The 22,360-nt window shown below is 40.9% G+C and overlaps 1 protein-coding gene across 1 annotated transcript in view; it reads left to right on the forward strand.

The window, feature by feature from the left end:
* FBXW4 (F-box and WD repeat domain containing 4) overlaps positions 1-22,360 on the forward strand; it is a 111,718-nt gene that overhangs the window by 84,258 nt on the left and 5,100 nt on the right. Inside the window, exon 6 of the mRNA XM_054982370.1 lies at positions 4,054-4,119. Within this exon, the coding sequence (XP_054838345.1) occupies positions 4,054-4,119 (66 nt within the window). The remainder of the gene's footprint in view (positions 1-4,053; positions 4,120-22,360) is intronic.

Below are 22,360 nucleotides of genomic sequence, written 5' to 3' on the forward strand. Positions count from 1 at the left end.
ACCTGTAAGTTAGGTCCATAGTGCTATTCTCATGTTGCTGATGGAGGCTGAGAGTGACTGTCTTGCCTATGGTCACTAACAGTACACTCCTAATTAGAGTTACACCTATCTAAACCCTTTGACTTTAGTGGATTTAGAAGGGTATAACTTTGCTTAGGATTGCACAGTGACACCATGGCAAAGGTGAAGTTTAAGACTGCAAAAAGCCACCACCAGCCTCAGGGCTCCTTCTCATAACAGGCAGACTGAAACCAAACATCACTTGACTTGCCTAGCTGCATGAGCAAATGGACCTCAGGGTGGCCATCCCACACAATAGTTCCTCTGCTCTCCCTGTCCACCTCTTTGGTGATTCAGACACACAGGTAATTGCATACAAATTGCTTTTGGCCAACAGTGACATTTGTAATATAGACTCTGCTGTATAGGGAAAGATTATTGGGTGTGATGGGTTGTTCTTCCATGATGGTACTACCATGTCTCACAGAAGAAGAGCCCGCCTTGGCGTTCTTCTGAATGGCATTTTTAAAATCTATATTTCATTTCAGAATGCTGCCCTACAGAATTGTTGTTCCTCTTTCCATGCAAATTCTGTTTTTTGTTTTTTTGCTATTCATGACTAGATTGCTTCTTTGTTTCCTCTATGGATGCTTCCTGCTGTCATTATAGGAAGATATTCTTGTAGTTAATTACATGAAAGTACTCTGTGTTCTAGGCCTTTTTCTCCTCAGGAATGAAGTTTCAGGAAACTGAAATTATAAATGTTTTTCATGCTCTAGGAAATTAAAATAAATAGTTTGTAATGGCTGGTTTGGATATCTGAAGTGTCCATTTCCATATGAACCTACTTGTAATTTAAAAGCAGTAGGAGAGGCTCTGTTCCAAATACAGTCTCACCAGGATGCCAGATTGATTTACGTGTGTAGTAGGGCCTTCTCTGCGGTCACTCCAGAACCCCGGAATGTCTTCCTTTTGTGAAGTTCTTCTGTGAAATCTGCCTTGCTCTGCCCTCTTTACTGACTTTTGGGAGCACCCAAAATCATCTGCTTAGGATGACTTTGAGGTTATTTCCTGGCTCCTGCCCTATTATTTCTGCTCTGTTTTAATTACTGTGCATTCTGCTATGCTGTTGATCTTGGTTTTTAAATTTTAATGTTATACTTAATGTGTCTTTTTGTTTTTTGCACATTGTTGCAAAATGGCATACAAATTTTGCTATTAAATAGTTTTATCATTGGAAGCACTCTTCAATCTCAACATTAAACTTTCAGATTATGAGAGCTCCATAACTTCTTCTATAGCAGGATGGAAGAGTGTATTGAAAAACTGGCATAGCTGGAGGGAAGTGGCCTTGAGGAGCAATTTGGGAGCAGGCTGCTGAGAAATTTCTAATCCCTACCACAGACTGACTTGAAGTTGTACCTGCAGAGTGTTAGGGATTAGTGCTGATGGTCTCCACCCACTTTTCCTTTCCTATTGACATACCTTGATGCTAATTTAGACCTGTTCAGACTCTGGAGGGACACTGCATACCTTCTCCTGAAAGGTCTGTGTTAAGCAAGGGAGAGAGCAAAAAAACTCCTTAAAAACCCAATTGCCCACTTCAGTGATTTCCGAGCAGCTATTATGTTTCTAACCACGGTAATTGGCTTTACAATTTTCTAATGGCTTATGGTAAAGAGAACGAAGAGACAAAACTCAGCACCTAGCTTTGTAGTTCTAAGTGCCACGGACCACAGTGCTGCTTGCTAACTTGGAGGTTAATTGATGTGCCGCTCTATACTTAAGAACGTATTGGTGTCCTGACATCTCCATCTTTGATAGCCCGCTTGGGCCTCCAGTCTGTTGGTCAGTAGAATGTGCTTTAGGCCTACCCACAAGAAAACCAAATTCTTTGATCTGGGTCTTAAACTGGCACCTGTCCAGTGCACATAAATGTTATATTAAAGTGGCTTTCCTTGAGCTTTCCCAGAGTAACTCTTTGAATGCCATTTGTAAAACTTCCTTTAGGCTTACAAATCAAAGAAGGTAGAGCTTGATCTTGGAGCTAGCCTGTGAATGGATTTGTTTCAATCATTTTTGTAAATGGGTAACTACTGCAGGACTCTACAGAACCTTGTCTCACTGGACCTGAAGCCCTTCTCACTTTATTTTTGAATTTCTATGTTGGAAAAGGAGCTTAATTTGTACCTGTGTCTTTCCTTTTTAAATCATGAAATGTAGATACATTATGAAGCTGGTATAGTAGATGGCCTTGTGATCCATATACACTTGGGCAGCCATGTAAACATTACAAAGTTCATATTTTCTTACATAACAGAGATGGGAAAAAAGAAAATGAAGCAGTCCTTAGTATGGTCAGTTTAAGTTTAAATAGGTTGAAGGAGCACTATGATGGTTCCAATTTTCTTTTAGATATTTTTACCCCACTTTTCTCCACAATGGACCCCCAAATCAGCTTAGCACATTATTTCACCCTGCTCCATTTTATTCTTACAACAACAACCCTATGTGAGATAGGTTAGACAAGTCACTCTCTCTCAGCCTAAGATTACCTAACTTCCATGGCACAGTGTGGATTCTAACCTGGGCCTCACAGATCCTACTCTAACATTCAACCACAAGAGCATGCTGGCTTTCACCATGTTGGTAATTTATTGTGTGTGCTTGCATAAACCTTCCCATCTAAAGTACTGGGAAACAATGTGAATGATGCTGCAATTCTGAAGGAGGTTCAGCTGTTGTGTGTGGGTTCTGGACTATTCATTTTGAAATGGGTTTTGCAGATCAGTGTTTCTGTCATCTAAAGGAAAAGGCTAGGAGGGCTGGGACTGTTTTAAGTTTACACTGGCATTGTTATGATGATACTAGACAGATAATTGATAGACTATGATGATGAGTTTCTGCATTTTTCTGCTTAATGGCAATATTTAGAATTGAAACATTTATTGGTATTTAAAAATGACCCTGCAATACGGAGTATTTTGGTGTCTTCCTTGCTTTTGGAAACTCTTATTAAATCAATGGAGAAAACAAAACCTATATACAGTTTATAAATATTTGATGTCAATTAATATGATATGCAGACTCTCAGGGATAATGGAATAAGGAGTTAGATTGCCCAGTTTTGTCAAACCAATGGGATAATGCCTTAAATGCTATACCTGTCACTTCTGTGGATCTTAAGATGTGACTTATTCAACAAAAATATGTTCAGGGTATGTTGGACACCACAGCACCTTTTTAGAAAAGGATAAAGTACAGACTCTAATTGCTGGCATTGTAAATTACAGGACACATTTCTTAAGCAGATGCTTTGGATGTATTCAGTCTTTTTGAGAGGAAGTCATTACTCATATTAATTTTGTGTTAGAATACTCATTGATATTTGAAGATATTTATATAGTTCTAAACCATTAGCCTGTTTCCTGAAGCCTAAGTGATGGTCAAAGAAAATGGACCCTCCATGCTCTTAACTGTAGTTAAAAGACTTATATTACAGCATTGGAAAGACAATGCCTACCTCCTGTAGTTCAGTGGATTGAGGACCTTAAAACTTTAGCAACCTTTGAATACATGACATACAGACGACAATTGCATTTGGATTTATTTTTAGATATTTGAGGACCTTCCATAGAAACTTGCGTGTAGACTTGCCACCATTGATGTTGTATATTTTGTTGTTATTGTTTATTTGTTCTGTCTAAAAATAAAAATTAAAAAAAAATACTAGAGACATAATTTCCTCCCTTTTGCTGCCATGACTTATATACTTGCATGATTTTAGTGTCAGGCTAAAGCTGGTGTTACTTTTCCATATTTTTCACTCATAAATAAATATCAGTATATTGACCTGTACTGCTCCCCACCTGCATCCCTATTTAAGTTAGTGTGCTTTTGCCTTTGATAATCAGGATGTGAAAGCTGTGTGTATGGTATTCCTGATTCTCTCAAATGTCTTGGCAACTGCCCTCTGTTATGTTTATCAGATACCTACTGGTGGAGCAAGAAAGATATGCCTAACTTTGTTTTGTTTTCTTCCTTTACTAATAGTTCGTTTGTGACAGGAACAGCATGCTGCAGACATACTTCACCTTTGAGAATCTGGGACTTGGGGAGGTAAGAATCTTTGGTGACTTTGGAAATGACTTAATAGGAAAATCTGCCTATGGTATGAATATTTTGAGAAACCATGTGAGCTAACTGGTGCTCAGAGATAATGCTTACCAATGACATAGATTCCAGTAGCACATGAAAGAGCAACAAGATTTCCAGGTTATAAAGCTTTTGAAGGTCAAACTCCCTTTGTCAGATACAAGTGGGAATGGTGATCCCTGACATATAACATAAACTAATGACTTAGAAATATGACAGACCAATGACATAGAAATAGATGGACTACAAGCCTCCAAGGTCATCTAGTCCAACCCCCTGTACAGTGCAGGAAATTCAAAACTCCCCCCCCCTCCACACACACACAGTGACCCCCTGCTCCATGACCAGAAGATGACAAAACACCATCAGGATCCCTAGCCAAACTGGCCCAGGGAAAATTACATCCGAACCCCAAAGTGGCGATTGGCATTACCCTAGGCATGTATGATCTGCATAGGTTCATAGAATCAGCATTGCTGTCAGACGCGATCTAGCCTCTGCTTAAAAACCTCCAAAGAAGGAGAGCCTCCACCTCCCAAGGAAGCCTGTTTCACTGAGGGACCGCTTAACTGTCAGGAAGTTCTTCCTAATGATTAGCCAAAAACTCTTTTGATTTAATTTCAACCTGTTGGTTCTGGTCCGACCTTCTGGGGCAATGGAAAACAACTCTGCACCATCCTCTGAATGACAGCCCTTCAGGTACTTGAAGATAGTTATCATATCACCTCTCAGAGCAAAGCTACAAGTGACTTTCTTCACGTGGAGAACACTAGATTTTTCTCGCAAGGTTACCTGGGAAGTGAAGTCCGAGTGGTCCTTCCCCTCTCTGTTAGAATCGCTGCCTGAAGAGTCACAAGAGGGCTTTATTTGGGGGCGGGCAACTGCTACTTTCTTCCAGGGCGTCCTGCAGGCTGCCTGCTCCCGGGGAGCTGCTGTGGAAGCGGCAGTGTCGGTGAAGCTCCAGCCGTAGTGACAGCAGAAGAATCTGCAGCAGATCCTTCCACTGTTGCTGTGGCTGGAGCTTCACCAACGCGGTGGCTTTCTCCAGAGCAGCTCCCCGGGAGCAGGCAGCCTGTAGGATGCCCTGGGAGAAATTAGCAGCTGCCCTCCCCCAAACGAAGCCCTCTTGTGGCTCTTCAGGCAGCGATTCTAACAGAGAGGGGGGAAAGACCACTCAGACTTCACTTCCCAGATAACCTTGCAAGAAAAATCTAGTGTTCTCCACGTGAAAAAGGCACTTGTAGTCACACTCTTAGCCATCTCCTCTCCAGGCTAAACATACCGAGCTCCTTCAACTTTTCCTCATAGGACTTGGTCTCCAGACCCCTCACCATCTTTGTTGCCCTCCTCTGGACACATTCCAGCTTGTCTATATCCTCATAAAATTGTGGTGCCCCAAACAACACAATACTCTAAGTGAGGTCTAACTGGAGCAGAGTAGAGTGATACCATCACTTTGCATGATCTGGACACTATACTTCTGTTGATACAGCCCAAAAGCTCATTTGCCTTTTTAGCTATCACATCACACTGCTGACTCATGTTCAGTGTATGGTCTACATTTGGTACATTTACTGTTTATTTACTTTCATATTCCAGTGGGGACTCAAAGCTACTTAAGTTGTTCTTGTCTTCTCCATTTTATCCTCTCAAAAACCCTGTGAGGTATGTTAGTGTAAGGAAAGCCCCCCCCCATCAGTTTCTCAAATGGATAAGGTTAACACTCTGGTTCAGGCTCGAAGTTTGAGCAGGCCCAGGCCAGTTTTGAGAAAAGTTTATTGGCTTGCTAATCAGGCACACCAGCAAGTCATTACTGTTCTCTTGAGAACTGGCTGTGGGAACCCTGGTGGAGCACAACTTTAATGGATGCTGTAATCTAGAGTATCACTAGACAATTTAGTTAAAGAAATATAGAGCAGGATACCATCAGCATATTGATGACAGCCTACTCCAAAACTGGATTAAATAGCATGGGAGATAAGACTGAGCCCTATGAAGCCCCATAGGATAAGTCCCATATTGATGATGACTGGTCTCCAACAGGAATCCTCTGATCCTGTCCATAAAAAATCATTTAAACCAATCCAAAACACATCCCTTTATCCCTGATTCTACTTCTAAATGCTTCATACAACCTATATTCATGTGCATGCATGCTAAAAATGTTCAATTAATAGTAGTCTATTAGTGTTTCTGCTTTAATTTTCCTGAGAATTAGGACAGTTGCAACCCCACTGTGAGCATTTATAATATCTTTCTTCTCAGCTACTGCTTAAGTTTTCTCTTTTGCTGTTCGTATGTTTCCCAGAGAATTGTATGTAAAGAGAGGATTATCTTTCATTCTTTCTCCCTGGTAGTGGTGGATAGTGCCCTCAAGTCATAGCTGACTTATGGTGACTCTGGTGAGGTTTTCATGGCAAGAGACTAACAGAAGTGGTTTGCCATTGCCTGCCTCTGCAGTCCTGGTCTTCATTGGAGGTCTCCCATCCAATTACTAACCAAGGCCAACCCTGCTTAGCTTCTGAGATCTGACAAAATCAGGCTTACCTGGCTATCCAGGTCAGGGCTCCCCCCGCCCCCGCCTGCACCCAGGCAAATTACTGAGCTCTGAGAATAATTTCCTTAGCCAGTGGTACACATTTTCCTTTGTAATATTAAATCAAGATGCACTGATATGTATGCACAGTGGTGTGGTTAGTTTGTTAGACTAGGATCCACGAGACCCAGATCCAAATCCCCACTCTGCAACGTAGCTCATTGACTGACTGACTGACTGACTGTGGGCAGTCACTCTCTCTTAGCCTAACTCTACCTCACAGTGTTGTTGTGAAGATAAAATAGGAGTGGGGAATGGTGTACACCACCCTGCACTCTGTGGATGAAGGGTGGGATAAAAATACACCAAATAAATCACAAACCTTTCCCTATATTTGGTGCTGTTATCATATGTTATAGCTTATCAGTTGGGCTTTTTCATTCTATCAGATATATGACTCAATGGATAATATAACAGTGATTTGAATTATATCTGAGCCTTGAAAGGTCACTGGGTGGCACTGGGCAGGATGCTGTCTCCTTGCTTTATTTCCCATTCTGTAATTAGTATAACACAGAACTGCATAACAGGGTTGTGAGGATTAACAGTCTTTTCATTCCTTCCAGTCTTTGAGGACTGAATTGTTGAATTGTTTTCTGTAGCAGTGCATGGTCAGAGGAAGTTTCCTGTAGTTTGGTGTTCATGTAGAATTTGTTTAGCAATGTGGCTTACTAATTTAACTATTTTTTGTGTTAAACAATTGCATGCAATTTGATCTGTGTGTTTAGGTGGAAGAATGAATGATATTCAGCTTGGCTTTTGCTCATTTGCCCCTCCTTCCCCACTCTCTTTGCTCTTGAACTTGTCGAAGGTTACTTCAAATAGAAGTCGCCTCTGGGAGTAGATAAGGAGTGGCCATGTCACCTTCTCTGCCTTTCCCAAGGAAGCTTCCACAGATAATAAAGCTGGGCAGAAAACAGGATTAAGGTAATGAACAGGGAAGATAGAGTTTGATCTTTCAATAAGGCAAAAGCCTGACTGACAAGCAGAGCTAAAGCCTGGAACAATCCAACCAATAAGATGCCACCTACAATGGCTACTGAGTGTCACGGATTCCTCCTTATTGTAGTGGAATGCAGTGTGCCACTGGGATGCCTTTCTCAGGCCTCACATGGGGAGGAGCGGAAGTCTACATAGTTTAGCTATCTCACATGGACATATTAATTGTAAGTTGGTGGGACCCCTTCCACGGGAAATGACTGATGGTGAATGGAGGTTGAATACAGAGGGAAAGGATCAAAAGTATGACTCTGAGGTTTTTGTACTGAGGTTTTTGTATGCAGTGTACTGTGGAAATCCCCCCCCCCATTGTTACTTCATTGCTTCTTTCATTTAAAGGTTGGAGATTTCTTCTGAGCTCATCTGTGTTGTCATTGCTGAATAGCTACACACATTCACTGTATATAGGCTTTTGTTCACTTATTACACTCTGGAGTTGTAATGCAGCTACTGGTAATTTTGTTACCAAGCATTTCATGTAATGTTGGTGCAGAGTGCCCTCAAGTCATAGTTGACTTATGGCGAACCCGGGTGGGGTTTTCATGGCAACAGACTAACAGAGGTGGTTTGCCATTGCCTGCCTCTGCAGCCCTGGTCTTTGTTGGAGATCTCCCATCCAGTTACTAACCAAGGCTGACCCTGCTTAGCTTCTGAGATCTGATGAGATCAGGCTAACCTGAGCTATTCAAGTCAGGACCATTTCATTTAATATGCAAGAGATAATAGAATAGACTATGTGTTAACTGATTCCACAGTCCCAAAAGTTCACATTCCTAGAAACAAAGGGGTATGCTTTCATGTGGTCTCCTTACATTAGAACATTTAGGCCAAAATATTAGGCCTGGTTTAGGGTAGTGCATGCTGTTTTTCCATGTCATTAGAGGCCTCATCAGTGTGATTCAGCTGCAGAACTTAAGAAGAGATCTAAGGACAATTGCCAAAGAAACATGTACCTTTCAGACATCTTTGTCTAACTGCCATCTCTTAATGCCATCTAGAGATGGGTCATGAACCGGAAAAAAAAAGAACCATGCGGTTCGTGGTTCATCACATTTCACGAACCACAACTTTCACGAATCTGCCCTGGTTCGTGAACCGGTTCGTTTGGTTTGTGAAAACGTCACATCCAGGTCAGCAGAAAGTAACTTCTGGGCCAGCAGAAGGCTACTTCCAGGTCAGCAGAAGATCTACAGGAAGTCCATCCCCCTGTTGCTTAGGAAACTGATTGATTGGTGCCAGGCTGTCTGCCGTGCCGAACCAAAAAATGAACCAAATGAACCAGCCTAAAGTTCGTGGCGGTTCGTCAGAAATGGGCTCTGATGACGAACCGCCAGTTTGCGAACCACGAACCACCTGTTTGTCATGAACTTTGGCTCGTATTTCGCGCCCATCTCTAATGTCATCTCCTTGTTCTTTTTTATCCTGTGAAGACAAACAGTGGCCTTATGGTTGCCAAATATCTTCTGCTGCCTTACTCATTTTGTGCTTTCTAAGTTTCTTTGCTGCTAGCCTTCTAGCTAAACTGCCCTTTGGTGCTGTTTTCCCAGGAGATGTTTGTGTCCCTCTCCTTCTGATCCATTGCTTCAGAAAGTTAGAACATGCTACAAAATGACACCAAACTTGTAGCTTCTGTTTGTGGCTTGTTTAGTGATGGGAAGACCTTTGCTTTTCTCTGACCCTGTGTTTCTAACACTTTAAATGTGTGAAAAGCTATGCTGTGGTGTTTGGACACCAAACACCATCATGTCTTATGGGCATTTAGGAGGCTTTCACCCTCAAAGGGATGGGAAGCATACAACTTCTGAAACTTACAATTTAATGTTCCGTGGGCAGAATTACCTAGTGAGGTAAACCTGCAATGATTGTGCATTGACCAAGCATTCCTTTTAGTTCTTTCACTGATAACTTGTATAAGACCTTTGCCATTATTGCTTATTCTGAGTTCACCTTTTGTTATTTTTTCAGTAGAAGTACGGGATAGGGATGTTTTTTTAGAAAAAAATGGATAGCCATTTGTGCAATTTACATAAAATACTCTAGGTATGACCAATATTCAGATACTATAGCAGGTCAAAGTTAAGATGTTCTGTTATGCACAATAGAATATTTCAGGCTGCTGAGAACCTTGAATGGTGCAGATTATATAACGCTAACTGGTACATACCCAGTACTATGAAAGTGTGGAGGCTCGAGAAGAGCATGCGTAAGTATCAGATGTACAAAAGGCCTCCTTCTGGAAAACAAGGTTAAATTATTAGTACTTGTTAGCTTAATATATATGCTTAATAAAGAAACATGTACAAGACTTATTTGACTAAAAGAGAAGGGTGGAAGACAAAATTTTCAGGGGTTTAAAGGTGTGCAAACTTATTTGGGTGCTCTCTGGTACTATTACATAAAACATTAAACCGCAAGGGTTTTTTACACAGCCCATACTTAATTTCCTGGAACATATCAGACTCAAAACAATAACCAGACAAGTTCATGAATGTTAGGAACAATAGCAATGTTTCCCCTTGCAAGAGTTTAAATATAAACTTTCAGAGGTTGAAGGTTAACAAGGGAAGTATATGGAGTGTGTGCATACATACATGTATGCACACTTTCAAAAAATGATGTGTGATACTAAACTCCTTCTCAAAAACATCTAGGCCATTGTTGAAGACTGATTACTTGAACTCTAAAATACACCTCTATCCCATAACTCAACAAGGGTCCTGTGAACACAAATCAAAGTTAGTTTTATTCTCTTCCAGCAGTCATTCATTAATTCATTAATTCATTAATTCATTCATTCTCTCTCTCTCGTAAATAATCTCTTTCTTAAAAGTACTTGTGACAGCTTTTATTTTTTAAAGAACCCTCTAATTTTTCCTCTTCTGGTCTCAATCTTCTTACTTCTTTGAAATTGACTTCATGCCATCTCTGACACCAAACCAACACCTTTGCTTTTCCCTACTTTTTATCCCTTTATAGCAACAGATGTTGAAATTTTGTATCCCTTTTATCTGCCCTTCTTTAACCTCTTCCTGTAATTAGGTTCCCCTTGTTAGCAGTACAAAGTGGGCTGGTCTGCTACCTACCCTGCCTTTTGAGTCATTGTGTATGAACACATGTGGTTTTGGGTTGTTTGGAAATGTCCCTTCCCCCTTAGGTAATAGCAGTGGGCGGATGGACAAAGGTTGAGGCTTTTTTTCTTTTTCATTTATCTTTGCCAAGGGAAAAAAGGAGGTAGTACGGGGAGCATATGTGAAAGGAAAGCCACAGATCTTCATTTCTCATCCAGTTCAGTTTCCTGTTCCTTGCCTCTTTGGTATCTATTTTTTTCCTCCTTCAGGTGTATAGGGAAGGTCCTTTATATATCTATAGAGAGCTGATACAGTAGTTGCAGTCAGTTAAGAAGTGTGTGTGTGCATGAGCACATGCAGGTATAGATTTAAAAAAGGTATATGGAGAAATTCAGGATGGTTTTTCATATGTATATGTATTTTATGTATTGCAGTTGAGCACCACAGATGCAGAAAACTGCAAACATATGAAATATTTAAATACATACAGAATATTTTATTTTAAATAATTATATATACCACCATTCTCCCAATACTGTTAGGACACAAAGTGGGTAACAGCAATAGAAACAATACAAAAATTACATTAGTAATCTAAATGTTAATATAATGTTTTAAATAATTAAAATGTGGTAACAGATATGTCCCACAAGGTTCCATCTTGTTCCTTATGCTCTTTACATGAAATCACTGGGTGAGGCTATCTGGAAATTTGGGCTGAGTTGTCACCAATATGCGGATGACACTCAGCTCTATCTTACATTTCCAGTTGATCTCAGAGAGGCTGTAAAAACTCTGAAGGAGTGCCTGGAGGCAGTTTTGGAGTGCGTGAGGGCTAATAAAAACCAAAGCTTAATCCTAACAAGTTGGAAGTGAACGAAAGGTCTGACCCAGGATTTAAGGTGTCACCTATTCTGGAAGGGGTTGCACTCCCCTTGAAAGAACAGGTCTGTAGGAAGAGGGTGCTTTTGAACCCATTCCTACTAGTGAATAAGCAGGGGCAGCTGTGGCAAGGAGTGCCTTTTACCAGCTTCAACTGGTTAGCTGGCTTTGGTCTTTCTTGGGCAGAAAAGATCCAATTGCTGTAGTGAAAGCTCTGGTTATATCTAGATTAGATTATTGCAATGCGTTCTGTATGGGGCTGCCCTTGAAAAGTGTTCAGAAACTTCAACTGTTGCAGAATGCTGCAGCCAGGATGTTGACTGGAGTGCGTCATAGGGACTTGGTGTAGCCCTGTCTACACTGGCTCCAAGTCTGTTTCTGGGCACAATGTAAGGTGCTACTGTTGATTTTTGAAACCCTATATGGTTTGGGACCAACATACCTGAAGGACTATGTAACTCCTTTACACACTACCACCCACCTTATACCTCCCTATACAGGTTTCAGAGGCAGTTAAGGGCAACCACAACCAGCCACCTGTATAACCTCTAGTAGGCAGAAGACCTTGACCCAAATCCTCACAGGGTCCCTTCTCTCCTCTTCCCAGAGGTTCCACCAGACAGGCAGCCCATTCCCTATAAATACTTCCCCTCACCCAGCTACTGCCCAGGGCTATTGGGGAAAGAGAACTTCATCATTGTGCCTTCTGTGCAGTCTCATCTGGAAACTGTGCATGCACAGGCCAGCAACAGATGTTCCCAAACTCCTAAATGTGTGAGATGCTCACCTAGCCATGTATGTATGTATGTATGTCATTTTTAGTCTGCCTTTCTCACTGAGACTCAAGGCAGATTACGCAGTGTGAGATTAGTACAATCAGTATCAAGGATATTTCCATACAGTATCAGGGACATTTCCATACAATGTCAAGGACATTTCCATAAACAATGCCATTGGGTAAATAAATACAAGTTTACAAAGACATAGCATTAGCAAGAATCCAATATAGAGTAGAAGAAATGCTGAAACAGAAAGGTGGAACAAGCGGCTGCCACCCTCAGTTCTTCATTAGCCATCATTGACAAAGGGCACTTCTTTGCTAAACTCCTCGGTTTCTTCCTTTGATGAGAGTTAGGGTCTTCAGTCCCTTGGCTTTGAAGGCTCTCTTCAAGAAGTGTACACGCTGTGGTACCATGATGGCCAAATCGGATGGGCACAACAAATGCTTGCTATCTGGGCGAGGGCCATGACACCTTGCAGTGTGCAGTCTGTAAACAGTTTACACCCAAAGTGTGCCATGAAAGGACGTTGCAACTGGAAGCAGCTCTTTGAGAATCAGCTTTGAAGGGCACTATCAACTCCGAGAATAATGCCACAGATAAAGGACCACAGTACCCAGAATGGGCCTCTTTGGTTCCTCCAGCATGCTTGGCACCTATAACCTCTGAGAATGACCAGTCGTTTTCAGTCCCTTCTTTGATGGTTCTACCTCGGTGCCAGTCAGGGCCATCTATGAAAAAGGCTAAATTCAAGGTGAAATATGATGAATCAGCTGACTGTGAAGTTGCAAGAGAGGAAAAAAGTCCTCCTGTTGAGCTCCAGCTATGTCCGTTGAATCAAGTCCACCAAGGGTTCTGAGAACTCCATCTCCAACTCCAGATGGCATTCTGCATCAATTCCATCCCTTTCCAACGGTGAAATTCCGGAGGTTGTAGAACTGTCGACAGCCATTTCTCCACTGCCACTTACACCCATATGATCTGTGGAAAGACAGCTTCTTTGGGTCCATCTGAGAATGGCAGTCTTTTAGAACTGGTTTTCCACCACAGACACTGTCGGTTCCATTACTCTCCATACAGTTCCTCATACCATTACTACACTTAAGGGTTTGAAAGGTTGCTGAGAATTTACCCACCTCCACATTACATTTGGTTCTTCAGCTGTTTCTTTTATCACGTTGCCTGTTGCTTTTGATTTCTTGTTGAATCAAGTTTAGTATTCTTCCCTCTTAAATATGACCTACAGTTCTTCAGAGGTGTTGGGATTGCCATTTTCTTCTCTGACACAATTAGTGGTACTTTATATTGATTAAACATTTGAATTTTAAAACTTAATTTAAAAATTAAGATAAAAGAACAAAACCTTTGTATTGTATTGGGGATTTTTTTAGAACTGTAAATATAATATTAATTAAACATTTAACAATTTTTCAGTTTTGTAATATCAGTTCAAGCGTATTCTGGTTTTGTTTGATATATTAGAAAGCATGAGTCTTGCAGCCCTAGCTATAAAGTAGGCAAATCTTTAAATAGTTGAGCGGTTCAGTACTATGTGTTCATAGTTTTTCAGAAGATGCATACACAGATTCTCAAGTTTGCTTTTGAGCAGAGGTAGGCCAATGGGGTTGAATCTTCATGCTAGGTCCAAGGTAAGAGAAAATGTAATTTACTATGGCATTAATGCCTCCCTGTATGCCAGGGCAGATATGAAGTTTTTCTAAAGAATAGATGTGCTTGCATTGTTGTTGATGATGTCAATATTCATGGAAATGAATGAAGAATCTTGACCAGAGTTTATACACATTCTTATACACATTCTTCTTGACTTTTCAATCATTTAGGTGTTGGTTTGTGAGCAAGGTAGATTGTGTTGTCCTACCTGAAGCTTTAGACATTAGCTATTAACAAGGCAGAGTATAGCCAATGGGTATCTAAACTGTCAAGCGGACTCTGAGAAAACACTTGCCTGAACGTATGGTAGTCTGACATGTTGAACAAATTTTGTAGAGGTTGGTAAATCATCAGTTGTGCCTTCTTTGCGTTCTGGGGACATTAAATAAATACATTATTTAAGTAAGAGTCCATCTCTAATAATTGTATAGGCTCTTTGAATATCACCAATACTAATATCCAGGGCTTAGTACAATATATGCCAAACTTCCTCCTGCCCCTCAGCAATTAATTATATCCTTAAAATAAAATGTACACATATGTATAAATGAGTTTTTAAACTGAATTATTTATATTATCATAGTATTGAGAAACTTTTGATAAGATCTAGGATTACGGGGGTGGTCATGGAAGGATTAATTGAGAGTAAAGGTCAGGAGAAACGAGGCAGTGGAGGAAAATGAGAAAAGTAGGGTGCACAATCCACGTTCCTTGACCTTTAGAAACGCTGTCTAAAACCCTCTTTTGGCATCTCTGAGCCTTGACTTGAAGGTTTTCTCTATAACCATAAGATAACTCTCAGGCATGTAATGTTCAGGTAGCTAAAAATGTGCTTGTTTTAAGTTTTGTGTCATGGATTAAGCAAGGATTCAAACCTAGGTCTCCTAATTTCAGTCCAGTACTAATCACTGCACCACTTCTGCACCACTGCACCACTGCACTACTAATCTGCACCACTGCAATACTAATCACTGCACCATTTCTGCACCACTGCACCACTGCACTACTTCTCTGTGCCTCAGTCCTCACCACCTTTATCTGAAATTTGAATTTATTTTTTAATCATGGAATCTCAATTTTAATGAGTTAAGTGCAGACTGAGCTGCTTTAGCTCTTCCTTGCAGCCTTGGAAGTTTCTGCTGTAAGGATAAGGAAGCAGCATCGACTCCTGATCTGACTTGGAATTGTGTGATTTCTGGCACTTTCATGCTTCTCTTTTAGATGCTTCCACAGCATCTTTGCAATACCTGTAACTCAACCTTCTAGTATCTGTGGGTGGAAAGTCACAACTCCAATCAACCTCATGTTCATGAATCTAAGACTGTCTTTATTTCCCTTAGGCTGCAAAACAATTGACAAACTATAAAGAATAAGAACGCTTAAATGCGGGAGACAAAAACACATCCAACACCCGCATCTCTGGTTTGGGCTGGCTCATTTAAACAGATTGCTTTGTTTTGATTTCCATTTTTCTTTTTCCTTCCTTTTTTTCTGTCTGCCAGCTGAAGGAGACCTCCAAAGTGCTGTCTGTTCTAAAAGAAGCTATACAGGGGCTTATTCCCACACAACTCCCCGCCGGTTCTTCATGCTGGCTGAGAGAATCTGAGAGAATTTCCCCCACCTTCTAGACATTCTTCACATTCTTTGCAGAGAAAAGGGGTTAAACGTCTGAATTTGGGGGTCACCATGTTATACAAATTGCAATCTAATCGTTTTTACAAGAACACACGTGTGCTCAGAAAAAGAACCCTGGACAAGAAAGACAAGGAGACAGACAGCTTGCTTTGTCTGTTTCTCCCTGAATGTTTCGTGCTATTGTCATATTGCCGTGTCTCTCTCCCCTCCTTGCCTTTGGAAGGGAGAGAGTTAGTTTGATAGTTAAATTGGCCCGTAAAGCAGAAGGGCTTGGTGCCATTTCTGTTTGTTTTCCTAAATAAAAGCCCCAGAGGGGTCTCTTTTGCACCGTTGTGGCTTTATTTGAGAAAACTGGCTTTTTCCCATAGCAAGCATGTCAGTTTATCCTCTGAACTTAACCTTACGACAACCCGGACAACAAAAAAACGTCCATGGTCCCAGAGCCAGGAAAAGTAAAGAAATTGTATCTCTTTATTGCACCCCTTAAAGTGTGTGTGGGCCAATTCAGAGTCACCAGAAGAAAAGAAGGTAAAGCTTTCTCCATCCCCACCATCATTGCCACCCCTGCTGAAGCTAAAGGCACACATGCCTCTAGCTGCTACAGGGGGTATTATAGGCAAGGTGCTGTCCAGAGTTGACTTAAAAAATAAACTTGTCACAGGCAACTAGTTATTCTTACACCCCAGAGCGCTTTTCACACTGGTTCATTTATAAATGGGCCAGGAATACTTGCTGATTCACAGTTAAGAGTTTATTAATAAAATAATATAAAACAATAGACTGCTTGCTAATTCTGAAAGCCTGTTCCTCAGATAAAGACACAATTTGATGGTATTGGTTTGTGCATATGATTTGTGTCCAACAGGTACACTGTTAATTTTTTTCCTTCTCAACGTATTGACATATCAAGGTAGCGATATACTCCTATGGGTCAGCAAAACTTGGCTATAGGTGGTGATATTTTGGGCATCATTGTTTTGGTGGTATTTTTTCCTTTCTTTTCCTTTAAAAAACCCCAGGAATTCAATTCTAGGTAAAAAAAAAATTTTAGAACACGTTTCCTGCCTTTAAAAAAACACACAAACACTGTTGACATTCAAAGTGGTTTTAAAGCTTTATAATCCATTTTATAAATCTCATAATTCAAAGATAACAAAATTCTCACCTGAGTTCTCTGATACTGCTGGTGTTGTGATGAGAAAGGCAGTAAGCATAGTTAGGTGCCGAAATGCTTACACCTAAACAAAATGGGAAAGGCCTACAGGCCTACCTCAGGCCTTAGCTCCATGGACTTTAGACTCCAGAAAGGCAGAGTCTGTGGGAAGCTATGTCTACCAGGGAAAGTCAGGCTCAATCTGGGGAAAACCCAGTAGTGTTCCCCCCTCATTCCAATAGTGGCTGGAAGATTTTGTGAACAATCAGATGGAGGAGGGGAAAAGAGCAAAGAGCCAAAACAAAAATCCTTACTCAACTCTCTAGGAAAGGCATAATGAGGTAAGCAGTTGTCCTTCTCCATTGCCCCTCCTCCATGCCTAGCCAACATGGAGACTAGCCTGGGCCTCAGGAAAATCTCTTTCCGGCCCACCAGTGCTACATGCCATGCCCCCCTCCCATGCTCATGGATAGACAATCCATTTCTCTTTCACTCTTATTAGAAGGGGGAAGATTCATAAAGAGATTCAAAGGCCTCTGAAAAATTAGCCTGACAGAAAAGAGGTAGAGTTGTCTTAAAATGCACCTCCCCAGCATGGCCAGCAAATTAAATATCTTTTTTCTTCAGAAGAGATTCCAGCACAGCTATACAGAGCACTAAAAATTGTGCAGCTCTGTCCCTTCCAAGATAATAAAACCTGAGGACCTAAGAGGAAGAAGAGGGGCCACCCAAAGTATTGTCTGCAACAAAGGAACTAGGGTTAACTTTTCCACTTCCAAGGTTCTTTAGGATGGAAATTGAAGAAGAACAGGTAACTTCTTCATACCATGGCACACAAGTGGAGAAGCAAAAAGGATCTATACCTTTCTTCCCAATATGTCTAATCTGCTCAAGATTCTAGTGGCAGAGGCACCAGTGGTGAGCCTGTTTTCCAGGATTGCATTGCTGAAGGAATGCTCAAAGATGCCACTGATGAGGAGCAAAGTGATACAGCATAAATTTCATGAGGCAATGGCACTGTCCTTTCAAGAAGCAGCAGGTACCTTACTAATGACAAGAGCATCACTTATGTGGCTTTGGAAATTTATGAGACAGTTCTGAGATTAGCAGACTAGTGAGAGTGGCTGTGTTTATGTCTGATGCTAACTTGGGCTCAGTGAAGTTCTCCACAAGGGCCATGGTATCTAAAATGGTGGTCTGACCACCATTTGTGGTTGAAAACACCTTATCAAAGTCTAATGTGACCATGTGGCTGTTTCTGAGAGGAAAGCACTTTGGGAACAGTTTTGATGAAATAACTCATATAAGTCAAAGAAAAGAAGAAAACATAGGCATTCTCAGAAAAATGAGAGTGTATGGGTCTCAGTCCTTTTGAACCAACAGAACCCTGCCAAAGATAATCCTGGAAAAAGGCCAGACAAAATTAGCAGTCATATTCCTTAGAGCAATCTTTTGGAGACAATATGACCGGAAAGCAGTGATACCAACATAACTGATGCCTTGTTAGTGCTGATGGAGGGAAGACTTTAAGAATTCCAACTAGCAGGATGAAGTTCCACTTATGACAAGTGGATGAAAGATGCCATCTTAAGAGGCTATGCCACAGAATGGACCAGCCTGGATGTGAACTGTTTTGCTCTTGGCAATACCAGTACTTGTATAAAGCCCCAAGATTCAGTACTTTATCAGTCTTGGCACTCATTCAGTACTTATCTGCAGATGGTGGTGATGGAAAGTGCTATCATGTCATAGCTGACTTGTGGCAATCTTTTATGTGTTTAAGGCAAGAGACCAACAAGAGGTGATTTGCCATTGCCTGCCTCTGCATAGTGACCCTGGCCTTCCTTGGTGGTCTCTCCCATCCAGTTACCAACCAAGGCTGACCCAGCTTGGCTTCCTAGATCTGACGAGATGAGACTAGCCCAGATTAAGCAATTGAGCCCCAATCCTATAATATTTTTTACTCTTTTAATACAAAAATAGACCCAAATGAAAGTGCCCACAATATACACAAAACAAGCTGTTCATTGAAAAAGATGAGAGATTACTGCCAAGATTTATAGCATCTTGATTGTATATCATCAAAATTGCCTAACAAACTATACTTTTAAAATACTAATGTTTTTCCCCCTTTATAAAAAAAATTAAGTCAAAGATGGGACTAAGTCTTATAGGTTTTATCATATGATCTGCAAAAAGTAAAACTGGATATATAGTTAGGATTGTCTGTCTCCCTTTAGCTGTGATGAAATTTGCCATATTTTCTTAAATTTTTCTGTGTCAATTTGAAGTAGTAGTAAGGCATTTTTTCTCCAATTTTTAGTTATTTACTGTTGGTACCAGCAATAAATTTATGAAATCTTTGGGGATCATTTTGTCATTTTTATACTCCCAAACAATAGCCCTGTATTTAAAGGAATGGAATATCCTTTCAGGGTGGGGAGAGTGTATATGAATCATAATTAAATTCCGAAGACATTGGATATTAATACATGTACACCAAATATGAAAGGCTAATTTTATTACTTTTTCTCCAATGTGTAACTCTGATAGACTGCAGAGTATTCAAATATGATACACTGTATTTGAAAATATTGCAGTCTGGTATTAAATGACACTAAAAAATTGTAAATTGAAGTTCTTGTATGTTTGTGGAAGGTGAACTGAAGAGGGACAAAGACCAAACCTAAGGGTCTGGCATTCAATCAAAATCTCTTTCCCATTTAATTGTATAAACTGTATAATTTGGTTCTTGTTTCCAATAATGAGAATTTAAAATTTTGCAGATTACAGAAATCTCTTTATACAAATAAGGAGGATGGTTTTTCATTGTATTTTCAAGGTTTGTTGGTTTTCTTTTTATTTTCTTTTTAATTTCTGGAGTATTAAAAAGGTGCTGTATTTCTGAGTAATGGTACCAAGGGGATTAGATGGTTATCAGCTGAGAATCTCAGCCTCAGTAGACAATACTGACCTTGATGGACCAGTGGTCTGATTCAGTAGAAAGCAGCTTCATGTGTGTTCATCTGTTCTGTCTGAGTATGCTGTTTCCTTCTGGTTCTTTCCAGTTAATTTTTGGTGATGGTGGTATTGGTAGTTGCTTTGTTTTTCTCCCTCTATAGTGACCATAAGAACTGCTTGACACATGACCGTTTTCCTACAGTGTTTTTGTGATGGAAAAGAGATGCATGATTTTGTGTACAGTGAATGTGCTAGAACTGGGATCTTTTGCCATGATTACGTATATTGGGAATTGAATATGCATGGTGAGCTGCTTGCATGCCTCAGTTCAGCAGACACATTTCCACAGATTTCTACAAATCTGAGAGAATGGTGACACACAAATGTGTATGTTCTTAAGGCCGTTGTCACACAAATGCTTCTTTGTATGAAACTGCATATACAAGAGGCCTAGAAAGTGTAAAGATTTGAGGTAACTGGGCTCCATCCCTCCAGGTGGTTCTGGAATGTGCAGACATTAAGAATTTGTGACAGAAGTGGCATCTTTTACCATGAGCCTATATGGCTCAGTTGCCAAGGCATAATGTTTGGGAGAGCAGTCCTAAACAGGCTGTTCTTGCCCAGTAATTGACTAGTATATAGGCAGTGTAAGGTAAATCCTTCCACGAAGTGGGAAGGCCTGACAATGTTCATTTATACCATATTGTCAAGTGAGGAATCACACCAAACATGCTACATTTATGAGATTTCATTTCTGATGTGGGATCATCCATAAATATGTCACACTTTTAAAGACCCCCTTTTATATATCTTAACTAGTATTAAATCTTTTCTTTGTTATAATCTAGTTACAGTCTTGGTACCCCTGTCCATTTGATATACCTTATGGATGGTCCCAGTGAAGAACAATGCCAGCTGAAAAATTATAGTGAGTAAATATATGTAGAAATGAGCCTACTGTTGTTTAGGTAGCATTTACTCAACTATCTACCCCACCGACCTTCCTGATATCCCGGATTTCAAGCACCTCCATGGATTGTATTGTTCAAGCAGCTACCAGGGTCTGCTATTAGCAATTGTTAGCAGGGTTCTCAACATGGAAAGTAACTGAGTAGCAAATGTTTACAGTGGGGCAGAAAGTTATATGCAGCCCCTCAGATCAAAGGAATGAGAGTTTTTGGGAAAGCGCCATTGCTTTAGCAGTTGCCATTGCTTGAGCAGTTTCTCAGACTTGGACAGCTGCAGTATAACTACTATATCTTGGTCAGTGTGAACAACAGGCAGGAGAACATCCTCACCTTACATGTATGTCTGAACTACTTTGTCCTGTAGTTTAAGAATCACCCTCTCAAGTGTGTCTCCTTTTAAAGGATGGATGTGTTTTTCATATTTCACAAGTAGGAAACTGAAGTCTAACCATTTAGTTATTTGGATGAGGAATGTGGCAAAACCAAGAGGTTACGTCTAGATCTCACAAGAACCACAACTCCCATTCTGAGTCTGTCCTAATGTAGACAGTCTTTGGTGTGTGTGTGTGTGTGTGTGTGTGTGAATGAACATATAACTTGTTAGCATCAGTAGGCATGGCATCTGTAGTTTACAGCGACCCCAATTCCCTTACTTTTCTCCCTTTCTAAACTCCTAAGTATTCACCTAGTTTCCTTTCTCTCTGAGTTCTGTCTCTGATTTCTGCCCTGATCCTGTAAACGTCTTCACCTCCTGACCTACCTCCAGATACAGACAAATTGCCCTCCTTCTCTCGAAGGGTTAATGGCTTAAGAACTTGTCCAGCAATTCCCTGCCTTGAGAAACACAAAGTAAGTGCAATAACACAGCACCCCTGGACTCAGGTTTTAGGGGTGGGGAGGGATGAGGATTAATTCCTGCACTTGATGTTAAAGCTTGTCAGAGAGGTTTGCTTTGGGGGGAGCATTGCTAGGGCCGACTGGTCTTGTTAAATGGTTGCTAAGGCCCTGGCATTGCAGTCCGATGGAGTGGCCCACAGTCACGGTCACGGAGGGAATTACACAGCCACAAAGAAATTGTTATTCTCCATAAGCTGCTCTTTGGAGAGTGACTAGGAGAGATGGGCTGGCCCCAGCATGCCGCCAGTACTGTGATCATGGAAGCGTGTTGGCTCTGGGGAGCGAAGCAGGGCTCACCTTCTGATCTGGGGGACACCAATGCTGCTGCTGCTAATCTGCTTTCTCAGCAATTTTGCTCCTCTGACACAACGGTGTTTACTTGTTTGAACATCTCCTGGGACTCTATTTTGCCTATTGTGTGGTCTTTATCCACCCACCCACCCCTGAAGGGCTTTAGCCCAGATTACAGATGGAATTAAGGCCTCAGCTCGGGTGCCCCAGAAAGACTGATACAGGATCAAGGAGCAGAAAGTAACAAAATAACTGAAGGGAGGGGGAGGTGCGAGTTGCTTTAGGGGGTGGAGGCTGCATTGTGC

The sequence above is a fragment of the Eublepharis macularius genome, chromosome 6 (genome assembly GCF_028583425.1).
Source record: "Eublepharis macularius isolate TG4126 chromosome 6, MPM_Emac_v1.0, whole genome shotgun sequence".
Taxonomy (NCBI): domain Eukaryota; kingdom Metazoa; phylum Chordata; class Lepidosauria; order Squamata; family Eublepharidae; genus Eublepharis; species Eublepharis macularius.